Here is a 14411-nt window from a genome sequence, read left to right on the forward strand (position 1 = left end):
CATTCTGCTAGTTAAAGAGTATCGCTGACAAATAAAGTGACATTCTACCTACATTACTGACATTGTTTACAATTGTCGCAAATGAAAAGTATGATAATGGATGATATATAATGTGTCTTGTGATATCATAATTTATGAGCACTCATTGATAAAAGTATAAAGTATTCTCTATATATCTGTATATATACAAATTATTTATGAGATATTTTTATATGGAATATCATTTAATATAAAAACAAAATACTGTATTTTTATTGATGTATTCTATCATGTAATAATCTAGATAACAAGTGATAATATTTAGTTTAAAATTCATCTACTAGAAAATACAATGAAGCCTATTTACTTGATGCCAAATATCATTCAAAAGCTTAGGGTGCAGAGACAATTGCCGCAACTGGTGCATCATTAAAGTTAAGTTTTGATTTAAAGTTTACATAATTGTGATAGCCTATTAATGTTATGTATTGAACACTTGGTCAGGTTGGGCTGTTTTTCTGATTAATGTTTATGAATGTTAGCTGTAGTGATGAATAACCAAATTTCTTTCTTTTTTTAAAAGAAATATTTCTTAACATTCCTAAGACATGAAAGCTGTTCAAGATGGTGAAACTGAAAACTTGTACTAAACATGGTAGTTATAACATAAATACAAATTTGTTATCTTTTTTTTTTTGAGTGTATCATCTATGTTATATTCTTGTTTCAGAATCACCTTTGTCAAGAGGACCTGGAGGTAATTATATTTTATTGGTGTTTTCTTCGTAGAAGTCCAATTCCTTATGGGATGGTGCATATAAAAGATCCCTTGCTGCTAATCGAAAATAGTGACAGTGGGTTTCCTCTCTCAGTATCTGTGTGGTCCTTAACCATATGTCCGATTCCATATAACCGTAAATAAAATGTATTGAGTGTGTTGTTAAATAAAACATTTCCTTCCTTCCGATTCCTTATTTAATTCCTCCTTTGAATGCATGCATGTTAATTCATTCTTTCTCCAGATGAGAACCAGTTTTATAACAATATCTAAAGAATGCTAAAATCCACAATATTTTGTTGGAATACCATAATATTGTCGAAAATCAGAGTTCTATTACTCTTTGTTTGACACCCAGTGGTCGATACATATATGTATGCCAAGGTAGTGTCATTCATTCATTCATTCATTCATTCACTGACTTGTCCATCCATCCATCCACATTGGTAAGAAATATTTTGTAAGTAAATTTATTAAGAGAAGGCCAAATGTCCCACCCATCCTTGATTGTTTTTTGGTGGTCTTTTTTTTTGAAAACTTAATTTCCCTAATACTCAAGAATGCACCATGTCAAGCACAGAAAAAGAATCCTACCATGAATCCCCACCCCCATTGGTTGAATCCTAGATTTATAACCGATAACATTGACTTACTGTTCTTTTCTAGACTATCTTATAGCTAGCCTTGACGATATATTTGTTAACATGATAGTGATTACTATGTGATACCTGTATGTTTTCCATTTCTGTTTCTTTTATTGTAGCCAGAATACTGGTTATTGTAAATCTGCCCATTACACAGATTCCTTGTTTTCCATTATTAAAGTCATTATGATAAAACTTGTTACTGTAAAACATTCCTGTTAAATGTATCCTTATTTTCCATGATCAAGTGCAAATTTAGGTAGAGATTTAAGGCAATCCCAATTTTAAAAATGTGCCAGTGTTTTTAGTTACTGTCAGAATACTGAATACTGACTACCTATTACGAAATCGTGATTGTTTTTCCATTGTAATAGTCCGAATATTGATTTGGACAACTGTGTATCTTTGGTCTCAATTATTATAGTAAGAATGGTAATTACTGTAAAATCTGCCTACAAGAAACCTTCCTAGTAGAGAAGTGTCCTTGTGTTTAATTAGTGTATAGTCAGAATACTATTTGCTGTAAAATCTACCTATTAGAAAACCCAGAAACCCTTGTGTTTAATTATTGTAATCAGAATCAGTGCCTGATTTATAAGGGGGCAATTGATCCGGGCCACTCTACCAGAGGGGCCCCCTAGACTAAGGACTTCCTTTATAAAAATAAATTTTTTTATTATAAAATCAGATCATTTTTTTATTTGTCATGTAATTTAATTTCTGTGTTAGGGGCCCTGAACCTGAAGTGCTTCCCCCCCTCTCCCCTGCAAGGTCTAAATCCAGCCCTGGTCAGAATACTATTGACTGTAAAATCTGCCTGTTAGAGAAGTGTCCTTGTGTTTAGTCAGAATACTATTGACTGTAAAATCTGCCTGTTAGAGAAGTGTCTTTGTGTTTAGTCAGAATACTATTGACTGTAAAATCTGCCTGTTAGAAAAGTGTCTTTGTGTTTAGTCAGAATACTATTGACTGTAAAATCTGCCTGTTAGAGAAGTGTCTTTGTGTTTAGTCAGAATACTATTGACTGTAAAATCTGCCTGTTAGAGAAGTGTCCTTGTGTTCAGTCAGAATACTATTGACTGTAAAATCTGCCTGTTAGAGAAGTGTCATTGTGTTCAGTCAGAATACTATTGACTGTAAAATCTGCCTGTTAGAGAAGTGTCTTTGTGTTTAGTCAGAATACTATTGACTGTAAAATCTGCCTGTTAGAAAAGTGTTCTTGTGTTTAGTCAGAATACTATTGACTGTAAAATCTGCCTGTTAGAAAAGTTTTCTTGTGTTTAGTCAGAATACTATTGACTGTAAAATCTGCCTGTTAGAAAAGTGTTCTTGTGTTTAGTCAGAATACTATTGACTGTAAAATCTGCCTGTTAGAAAAGTGTCATTGTGTTTAGTCAGAATACTATTGACTGTAAAATCTGCCTGTTAGAGAAGTGTCTTTGTGTTTAGTCAGAATACTATTGACTGTAATATCTGCCTGTTAGAGAAGTGTCTTTGTGTTTAGTCAGAATACTATTGACTGTAAAATCTGCCTGTTAGAAAAGTGTCTTTGTGTTTAGTCAGAATACTATTGACTGTAAAATCTGCCTGTTAGAAAAGTGTTCTTGTGTTTAGTCAGAATACTATTGACTGTAAAATCTGCCTGTTAGAAAAGTGTTCTTGTGTTTAGTCAGAATACTATTGACTGTAAAATCTGCCTGTTAGAAAAGTGTCATTGTGTTTAGTCAGAATACTATTGACTGTAAAATCTGCCTGTTAGAGAAGTGTTCTTGTGTTTAGTCAGAATACTATTGACTGTAATATCTGCCTGTTAGAGAAGTGTCTTTGTGTTTAGTCAGAATACTATTGACTGTAAAATCTGCCTGTTAGAGAAGTGTCTTTGTGTTTAGTCAGAATACTATTGACTGTAAAATCTGCCTGTTAGAAAAGTGTTCTTGTGTTTAGTCAGAATACTATTGACTGTAAAATCTGCCTGTTAGAAAAGTGTTCTTGTGTTTAGTCAGAATACTATTGACTGTAAAATCTGCCTGTTAGAGAAGTGTCATTGTGTTTAGTCAGAATACTATTGACTGTAAAATCTGCCTGTTAGAGAAGTGTCTTTGTGTTTAGTCAGAATACTATTGACTGTAAAATCTGCCTGTTAGAGAAGTGTCCTTGTGTTTAGTCAGAATACTATTGACTGTAAAATCTGCCTGTTAGAGAAGTGTCTTTGTGTTTAGTCAGAATACTATTGACTGTAAAATCTGCCTGTTACAGAAGTGTCTTTGTGTTTAGTCAGAATACTATTGACTGTAAAATCTGCCTGTTAGAGAAGTGTCTTTGTGTTTAGTCAGAATACTATTGACTGTAAAATCTGCCTGTTAGAGAAGTGTCCTTGTATTTCATTATTTCTCTGTTCCAGAAGACAATGCCCTTGGTGTTGGACTTGGAGTTGGACTGACAATACTTGTCATCATAGTGATTGCTGTGGTTATCTTTTTTGTGTTCCGGTAAGATAAAAGAATTCTAAAACTTTACCCCCTGTATTACCATGAAACATCAGTGGGTTTATAAAATAAGTGTATATATTAGCAGTGGTAATGGGATTTCACCAAAACAGAAAGAGGGAGAAGTGCATGATGAGATATTTTTCAGAAATATTTTTTATATTTCTCTTTAACTAAAAGTACTGGTATAAGTTAAACAATTTCTGATGGCACTGTCAGTATTTTTTTTCAGTTTCATTTGTTTTCAAACTAGTGTTTTTCTTGGTACATGTAGTTAGCATTCATCAAAATGTAAGATTGCTATTTTTGAAAAAACCCCAAAAAACATTTTAAAAAACAAATCTATTCTGTCAAAACTATTTTGAAATTCCATTTATTCATATTCTGCCATTCTGGTCTAATTCAGACCACATACTATACCAAGTCCATTATAATGATGTATTTAATCATTGTTTTAATGTGTTTTGAGAGGACACATCAGTGGATCTTCTACCTTTAAGTGCTCCGTGACTGGTACATCAAAGGCTATCATATGTATTGTCCTGTCTATGAAAAAGTGCATATAAAAGATCCTTTCCTGCTTTATTGGTAGGAGTAGCCTACATGTATACTGTAGATCCTGAAATTAATGCAATCATAATATTAATGTGTGAAAAGTGTGAGTTTGTGTGTCTTTGGCCACCTTCTTAAAAGCTGACACGATTCATCTTGTGTGAATGGGTTTTATACATGTAATAGCACACTGTTCAAGTTTGCTGCAATTTTGTTGGCATACCACTGGGAGAATTGTTCTTTCATTATGACTGAAATAGTGAGTTGATCTCATTAAAGGTGCCTGTAACTTGAATTTAATCGAAAAGTACACAGACGTGTGTTGTTAGGAAAGTAGTATTTCAAAAGGATGCCACTCGCATTAAAGGGACATTCCTGAGTTTGCTGCAATTTTTAAGATGTTATCGACTAACAGAGAGTTTTTAACGATTGTAATTACATATCAAATATATTTTTCAGCATAAAATATTAGTGGCCGTATATTAAACATCTTTCTGATCGTTCTAATATTTGTACTAGGTTAAATTTCATTTTATTTCGTAAAATTTAATTTTTTCATATGTACGAAATTATTTGAAGAAAAAATCCAGTTTGGGCTTCTTACAAATATTAAGACAACCAGAAACACACCAATATTCTAAACAAGAAAATATATATAATATGTAAGTTTAATCGTAGTCATATTTTATTAGTCGGGAACATCTTACAATGCAACAAACTCAGGAATGTCCCTTTAATTTAAGGCATCTACAGTATATGGTGGCAGCAGGTTTTCTTCTCTTTTTTGTTGTTGACCAAATACATGTATTAAAATAACTTTTTGTTAAACACCAAATAGCTATAGTTTAAAATGTGCTTCGGTGTTGTTAAACAAATATTCCTTTCCTTTTCCTATTTCAGAAGACGGTGGGGTAAAGGTATTTTCAGTAACGAAACTGTTGCTTTCGAAAATCCTGGTTACGGAAGATCTCAGCCTCAGGTATAGTTATATTTTTATGGAATAAAATATATTTTTACAAAGATTTTTCAATTTTAATATGACTTCAATGCTCAATGCTCAACTTCTACGGTGGGACGTAGCCGAGTGGTGAAATACTCACTTGATGCGCGGTCGGTCTGGGATCGATCCCCATCAGTGGGTCCATTGGGCTATTTCTCATTCTAGCCAGTGCACCGCGACAGGTATATCATTATCAAAGGCCGTGGTATGTGCTATCCTGTCTGTAGGATGGTACATATAAAAGATCCCTTGCTGGTAATCGAAAAGATTAGCCCATGAAGTGGCGACAGTGGGTTTCCTCTCTATATATCTGTGTGGTCCTTAACCGTATGTCTGATGCCATATAACCGTAAATAAAATGTGTTGAGTGTGTCGTTAAATAAAACATTTCCTTCCTTCAGTGCTCAACTACTTTGCATTTTGTGGTTGCCACAGTTACATAATATTGACTAACTATTAAGAGGTAAAAACTGAGAACAAATACCTAAACAGTAGTTTTGTCAACAAAATATTTAATTAAAAATGTTTCCTTTTTGTTCAGTTTGTACCAGTATGAGTTTTTTCAAATGTATCAAACAAGTACAAGCAAGTTGGGATACATTTTTAAACAAGTTGTATTATAAATGGTAACTAAAGGAAACCAATGTAAAATCATATTTCTTACATATTACATATAACAAAAATCAGGTTTAAAATAAATTTAAACATCTTTTCCAACTAAAATTTATTTACAACAGTTGTGTTTGCAGCAGCTTGTGAATCACATTGCAATTTTAGGTTATCTTGCATGTCACTATGCATTTAATTTTGATTGTTGGTCTGTTATGAGCAGCAAATCATATGTCTTTAATTCAATAATATATGTATGTGTGCTATTGGTATGTGTTATCATAAATCACCAATGGGTGTGTGAGAAATTTTATTTTGTGGCTGCTGGGTATATAAAAAACATTGTCTCCTGTCCCTGCACCATGTGATCATAAATCACCAATGGGTGTGTAAGAAATGTTATTTTGTGGCTGCTGGGTATATAAAAAACATTGTCTCCTGTCCCTGCACCATGTGATCATAAATCACCAATGGGTGTGTAAGAAATGTTATTTTGTGGCTGCTGGGTATATAAAAAAACAAAACGTGATCCATTGTGGATAGGCCCAAAACAATGTTATGCTTTGCCGATTTCAGGTAACTGGCCTTCCTTCGGAGACTATGCAGCCAGTGGGACAGTTTTCCTACGACAAACTTGATGAACCTCTGTCAGAGCACACCTACCAGGAACTGGAACCCAATGGCAGAACGCCAGCAACATTACCCATAGACCAAGAGCAGGTCAAGCTGCCACAATGAAAAGAGAGCAGGACAATGACGAGAGTTGTTTGTGATAATTAATTTATGTATTATGGGTTCTGTGAAGTGGTGGGTTTACTGAAGAACTAATCGGGTTCTGTCTTGAATCTCCATAGTTTAGGGAATTGCCCATTTTTTTTAGTAGATGTGTATATTTTTTTTATTGGTTGAAATTAGTAATGTTGGTTTTTAAGTATCTTCTAATGAAAACTTAAACAAAATGGTTTTGTTGTATTCAGACATCTACGTAGATCAATGTCTCTCACTGCATTGCTGTTTACATATGATTTAAACCATAGACTTCAGAGTTTTGTAAGCAGTTTGAATGTAAATTATGTTTTGGCCTAGGTCCAGACTATAAGTTACTTCACTATTCGTCAATAGTTGCATGCCCATGTGCTAGGAACTTCAAGCACAAGTTCTGAAGTCTTGAAGAAATTAGCATTTTCAGTCTTGACTTTGTCTCCATTTTAAAATTACTTAATCAAAAGTCAAGACTATAAATATAAATAGTTACTTCACTAACCAGTCAATAGTTGCATGCCCATGTGCTCTGAAGCTTCAAGCAGGACTGTCATGAGCACAAGTCTTTGAAGCATATAGCATTTTCAGGCTTGACGTTGGCTCAGTTTTAAAACTGCTTAATCAAAAAATGGTATGTGCTTTTCTGTCTGTGGGAAAGTGCATATAAAAGATCCCTTGCTACAAATGGAAAAATATAGCGGTTTCCTTCTTAGACTGCATGTCTGATATCCAACAGTGGATGATTAATAAATCAGTGTAGTCAGATGTTTTTACTTTTGAAGTCACTTAAAGTCTGTGTGTCACACTAAGTGTATGTAACTCGGAACCAGCTCAGGAAATGAAGCTATTGTAATAATTCCAAAGCTTTAAGTTAAACCTAGATAAGTCTGTCCATCTCTGGCAGATCTTACTGGTATCATAAGTGAGGAAAGCTATAACAACAGGACAACCTTGGTGGGGAGTTGGGAGGATAGGCTTCCAAATACATATAAAACAATTACTAGAAACTGGTGATATTGTTGATTGCTGCAGACCACACTATTTAAGGGGAGCCTTGGTCTTCATCATTCCCCCCCCCTCCCCCTCCCCCCTCCCTCCCCCTCCCCCCTATGTACAGAATGTATAATTGTGAAAATATGAGTAATTGTAAATAAACCTTAATAAAACCTTCTGGTATAAATTCTTTACCACCGACATTTGATTTGATGTGTTGATTGCATCATCTACAGAGTGCCTGCCTTCATGCATTGGAACCATTTTGTGCTCAAATATTTGTATATTCCCTCCAACAACAGCAGCTCTCCCTCCCAATGTTTTGTCCGGCTCTCACATTTAAACTGGGCCCACCGTCAACATACATATCGTTGTCCTTATATGAATACTTTGTACATAAATTGTAAATATTAAATTCCGTTACGTGTGTATGTATGTATGTCTGTATTACTGATGTTTTTTAGTTTGAAGAAAATGTGAGAATAATATATCAGTACATATCATATTTATTTTAATGTTCAAAGAGTATATTATATTTTTAACAGCTGTTTACCATGTACAAGATTTACACTGTTTTTATTTGTGTACAGGTGGTGGGATCTGAAATGTTGAATTTTACCATTTTATTGTTATTGTTGTTTTCGAAGAAATGACAATTAAGTGCTGTAGTGGTTTTTGACAGATGCAATTTATGGTCTACTTAATTTCTTTACACAACTTGTCTCCTACTTTTAAATGTACTGACGAGTTCTGATGTGTCGAATATATTTGCCAAAACTGAACATTTAAAAAATAGTCATGTCAGTCTTCTACGATAACTGTTATATACATTGTAACCTATCGCTGTACTGACACTTATGATAATACAATAACATGAATGAGATTCCTTCCAGGGCCCCGGTCCATAATAATTGAAAAAGAGTAGCCTATGGTAGGTACAGCTAAATAGTTGATGATTGTGGGGCTTATCTCTAGCTATTTAATGAAGATTTTCATGTATCTTTTAAATGTTTTTAAACAATGCCATAAATTAAACATGTTATAATATATTTTTTCCCAACAAAAGAAATAACTGATTTCAGATGTTTTAAAACAAGGAATTGTAACCATATATATAGGTTTTATATTATTACGTTTGTATTTTAAGCATATGTATTCCATTGTATCATCCCAAGGGGCATAATTGGGGAAATAAAAATCATATTTCAGAGCTTGGGCTTTCAGTAGCCAAATTAATTTCTCACTGAGAAATGATCATGCACTGGTGTTGCGTACAATATTGGACGATTTGGTGCCTACACACCAATGACCTTGTTGGTACTAAATATGTCTTCATGATGTGGCAAATACACAAATGACATCACATAGTTTAAAGTGTTTTTCATTTACACCTTTGTTTTCATTGCTAAATTTTGTAATAAAATGTTATTCTAGATTAGAATTATTGTTAATGTGAATAAAATGAAAGTTATAGCAATACTCAGAACAGTGTGTAAGTGGTTATGAATGGAATGCTATGAGTATGACAAAATAAATGGCTTTTAGAGAAAACAATAACTGAGATAATAAATAGAATAAACAACTTGGTACCAGTTAATAAATTTAGATGCATTATGAAAGCGATAGCTTGTAACAAGTGAAGATTATTTCCCTCGGGAGCTAAATTTGGTAACAACTTGTAACTTACTTGTGATATACATATCACCGATTTTATGTATATTGTAAATAGCATGTAACCAGGTCATAAATTTAACCAAATTATAATTAGCTTATCACCAAAGAATAGGATACTAATATTTTATTATGTACAATATATTATATGCAGCTATTTTTTTTTTCATTTGTAGTGTAGTGTAATACTACATGTTAAACTTTTTACGTGATAATATTCTTGTACATACTCACTTGGTTCATTTTTGCAAACTGTAACATTTTAATTAAAGGATGTATGCACTTAAGTTAAATTAAATTCCAATTCACCTTAAGCAACTTCTATTAACAATTTCACATTATACACACAACATATATTCGGTACCAAATGTAGGAATAACAAGCCATAGGATTTCAAGGGAATTTTTTTTTTTTCTGTACCTTGTGATCATGGAAACCTATTGGAAACTGTTTTTTAAAAATATTTATATATATATATATATATTATTTTCGTTGAATAGTTGTACTCGATATAATAATCATAGGAAACTAAATTTCGGTTCCGTGATTTTACCGACATGGTACCGGAACGATTGTTTCTGTGAAATCAGAGGGCCTGAAAAATAAAATAAAAGGAGGTGTCAAGGCTAAAATCTATTTTTAGGATTCTTTAACATTTTTTCCCCTTGTTCAAATGGTATGTTACCACCTAATACAATCTGTTTAAATTTTATGATTTTTTAGGTTCCTTGTTTATAATTTAGCCCTAAATATCAGGCTACCAGGGTTTCTGTGTTAAGAAATGTTGTTGTGAATTGATATTTTGTCTAATCCATTTATGGATTATGCAGAAATAAATTAAGGTAACCCATTTCCTTTTTGCATATGGTGCCCTACATTTTGCATCAATAAAAAATAATTTATGCAAAATTAGATATGCACAAACAATGTACGAACAAAACGATCCTCCTTACAATTTTTCAGAGGCCTGCCCAATGACTTATACAGTAAAAAGTAGTTAAAATGTTTTGGATGGGTCATATTAATGAATATATTAATCATTAGTATGACAGTAGGGAAGACAACAATTTAAATTGGATTGAATTAAGGGACTTACACAATGTCTGCCAGGTAGCAAATCCTGATGGCAATTGCCAAGGAAGATTTTAACATTGGGCAGCATGCAAAGAGTTAATATGCAATGTGTAATTAATTTTTTTATTCAATACAAATTGCTGTTAAAGGTCTGCTTTTCTTCTAATAATATATCCTTCATATAGAAATCTATATACCGTACCTGAATGATGTGTTAAAGGTCTGCTTTTCTTCTAATAATATATCCTTCATATAGAAATCTATATACCTTACCTGAATGATGTGTTAAAGGTCTGCTTTTCTTCTAATAACATATCTTTCATATAGAAATCTATATACCGTACTTGAATGATGTGTTAAAGGTGCAGACCCCAGTTTCAACCTGTGAAAATGGACACTAAGTTTGGTTAAGTTACAAACCTGCAACACATTTAGATAATGTTACAAGAGAGTGAAACAAAAGTCTGTGACTTTAAAATGGTGAAATATTGTTAAAAATAGACTAAAACGCAACTCCATAACTGTTATTTCTCGGATGTACGTGCATTTTTTTAAATATGAAAAAAGCATTTTGTGGTATTTGAAACACCAGGATGATCAGAACCACTTCAGTTGTATGGAAATGGATTATCTAAACAATAAAATATAAGTAATGTTTGATTTCAGTGATCATAAACAGCTCTAATAGTGAAAAATATGCTGTAGTGTTTAAAAACTAGGGTCTGTCCCTTTAAGTTTTGTATTGTGTAAAGCTGCTTTTTAAAAACACTTTTGAAAAAAAAATTGTTAAATTTTGGAAAATTATTTTTCCTTGTATTTTGAGAAATAATAGCTTACGTTTAGAAATTTGCCGTACTAACCTATGCATTTACATGTATGTATATGTTTGTTTTTTAAATCGATATATATATATATATATATATATATATATTAACCACAAACAATGTACATGTACTCCATATTGAGTAGTGATTGGTTTGTACAAAATGAATCTCTGCATAATACGTGGTCTCACTAATCTTTTTGATAAATTGTTTTAAATAAGTTGTGTATAAATGTATATTTAAACAGCTTTGGTAACTGATACATGTGTATATATGTTGGTTTTTTGTGTGGTTTTTTTTTACATACATTAATGTAAACAGTCCAATGTAACTTGTATTACATACTGATGGAAAGAATTAAGGGAACACTTGGTAGTCTAAATTTAATTCACTATTACCTAGTAATGTCTGTATACAAAGTTACAATGTGAGATTGATTACCGGTAATCTGGGTTTGATTGAACGTGGCACATTTCAGGCATGGTGGAAGCAGGTAGACATTGGGAGTGGAGGAGGGGAGGAGGGGAGGAGGGGGCTGACTAAGATCGAACTCAAAGCAAATTTTTTAAGAGGATTCCCCATAAAAGTTTTAAAACTTGATGTCCTGAAATGCAATTTCCTGCATTCTACAAGTAAAATTCATCTCTGCCAAAAGATTTACTACCATTATGGATAATGCCTACTTCACATTATACAATGCGACACAACTAAACATGTTCGGTCACATACAACGGCCGTCCCATATAGTGTTGCACGCGATGCGACGACCAGTCAAGTCTCATTGTATGTGATGTAGGCTTAAAGAGTTTGTTGCTGCGACTATTTACACATTCCCTCATAAATTTCTTTCCATCAGTATATTTTGGTTACTTTTCATATGCATATAAGACAGCGCTGTACTGGGGGTAGGTCAAAATTAATTTGCCTTTAAAAAAATATAAAAGCTGTGGAAAAAACTTATTCCACCTCAGCCAATAAGACAATTTAAAGAAAACCACCTATTTAAGAAAGATCTGCCGTAAAAAAATTAAATCTTTGGGGACCCCCCCCCCAAAAAAACCCACCTCCATACCCCAGACCACGCGGTCTTATACTGCCCATGTGCTTTTTTCTCAGTAAGTTGACACAAATATCCTTTTATATTTTGATGAGATTAATCGATGTTACTTTCCACATTTTAAGACGTTTGTTTAATTGTGTACATGTACCTTTAAAATGTTTAAGCTTGTCAATACCACATGTTTTGAAAGAACCCACCTATTGCCAACAAAACATTTCCTTTTCAGATTCTTTGATTTACTACTTAATCTCCTACAGCATTTTGACACATTTTGACACAAATGTTTTTTTTATTTTTATTATTACTTAACATTCCAATGCTCAATGTTTGCTACAAATGTAAGTCCTTTTTACATCTATGCTAATAAACAGTCAATATTCCATATTAAATGATTTAGTATCACTGTTTGTCTTTGTGTTATTTTTATAGCGAATACTACATGAGTGGCCGCTATAGTCTGTTTGCGTCAAAAGGGAACTGGTGAATTGGCCTACAACTTTTTAATGAATTAAGTTAAAATTCATGTAAAATTATATTAAGTTTAAACCCATACTAACTCAAAATAACATTTTGTTAAAAAAAGATATCATTAAATTGCATAGGTTAAATCTTATTTTACAACACGTATAAAGTCAACTGATGGAACAGCCAACATAAAGCATGCATAACTCCACCTTTAGTCTCTGTGTACTGCATTATCGATTACTTTGGTAATAAGGCATCTGTTGCAGCATATTATATTGACTGGTGTAGCACTGGGATTCACCCCTGTATTAATAAAAATTAGATTTAATCTCTATAATATAGGGCGTAGGCTAGGGGGGTTCGGACGATGTTTGCTATGCAACATGTTGTGCACTACGTGATGTGAAGAAGCAGAAAAGGATTTCAGACAGGGATATGTTGTCCTTCAGATTGGACTGTTGGACATCGTGAACAAGCTTCTGATGAAATCACCAGTGACGACAGTTTTGGTGAGAAACTTGACCTGTCTCTCTCCTGAAGAAGCCATTTTGAAGGATCCTGCTGGCTGTGTATCAGCCTATCATAACTGTCTGAATTGCCTTGTGAGTGCAGGCAGGCTAGACATCGGTGCTTGCGACAAGATCCTCTAGGAATACAAACTGTTCTTGGGTGCAGGGCTGCGTACTTGTATGGATGGGCCGTATTTTGTACGGTTAAAAGGCCGACTTGTACAGCGTACGGATTTTACGGCCGATTGTACGGGTACCATCACTGCAAAAATACGGGTTTTTTAATATATAAAAAAAGTATTTTAATGTGCAAATTATGGTCAAATAAAGCTTTCATTCACATACTTTCTCATTCTTGTACTTTTTTCATTGTTATTGCTTAAACATCCCCTCCGTTCAAAATCGCCCCGTTGAACACATGCTGCGGACCCCAGTTACACACACCTGCAGCCGGCATAATCGATCGAATTTGTAACTTTCTGTACATAAAGTGACATCTGTTGATAGTACAAAGTACGCGAAGCAGTCTATTCTACTGTAAAATCATTTATTTTCGCGCAAATTTTTTTTTACCACCCCATGAAAAATTAATTCAAAACTGGTGCTACATGTACGCTTAAAATCAGTCTTCAGGAATTACGAGTGCTTCGCGCCTTGACGGTCGTTAAGTCTATTCAGTACTTAATTAGTGTCCGATTATATTGATGTAGTAAACTGACGGGGGGGGGGGGGGGTGTGTGTCTTATAATAAATTCTCCATCGATGTCATTTGTCGATCACGTGGTATGAGTGAACGAGAGCATGGAAGTCTCATAATTATCGACTGGTGATTACAGTTTATTGTTATCAGTGTCTTTCTGCACCTGTATCCATGCCTAAAAACGATTGCAGTCGCCGCCCCGGCTTAAGCTGGGTTTATACTTTTGACGCCATCACCCACCGTAATACGCTAGCATACGGCCGCAGCCGGCGTTCAGGTCATAGGCTTTACGTGCACGTCTGTCT

The 14411-nt window shown here is 33.7% G+C and overlaps 1 protein-coding gene across 4 annotated transcripts in view; it reads left to right on the top strand.

Moving 5' to 3' along the window:
- Window positions 1-14411, top strand: part of LOC121379136 (Ig-like and fibronectin type-III domain-containing protein 1) — a 114727-nt gene that overhangs the window by 85723 nt on the left and 14593 nt on the right. For 2 of the 4 annotated variants that reach the window (XM_041507622.1, XM_041507621.1), the window contains 4 exons: window positions 710-736; window positions 3803-3890; window positions 5340-5418; window positions 6625-11025. In XM_041507622.1, the coding sequence (XP_041363556.1) occupies window positions 710-736; window positions 3803-3890; window positions 5340-5418; window positions 6625-6786 (356 nt within the window). In that variant the 3' untranslated portion in view covers window positions 6787-11025. Of the gene's footprint in view, window positions 1-709; window positions 737-3802; window positions 3891-5339; window positions 5419-6624; window positions 11026-14411 lie in introns of those variants that run through there. The other 2 variants (XR_005958806.1, XR_005958807.1) reach the window with 2 other exon arrangements.

The sequence above is a fragment of the Gigantopelta aegis genome, chromosome 8 (genome assembly GCF_016097555.1).
Source record: "Gigantopelta aegis isolate Gae_Host chromosome 8, Gae_host_genome, whole genome shotgun sequence".
Taxonomy (NCBI): Eukaryota; Metazoa; Mollusca; class Gastropoda; order Neomphalida; family Peltospiridae; genus Gigantopelta; species Gigantopelta aegis.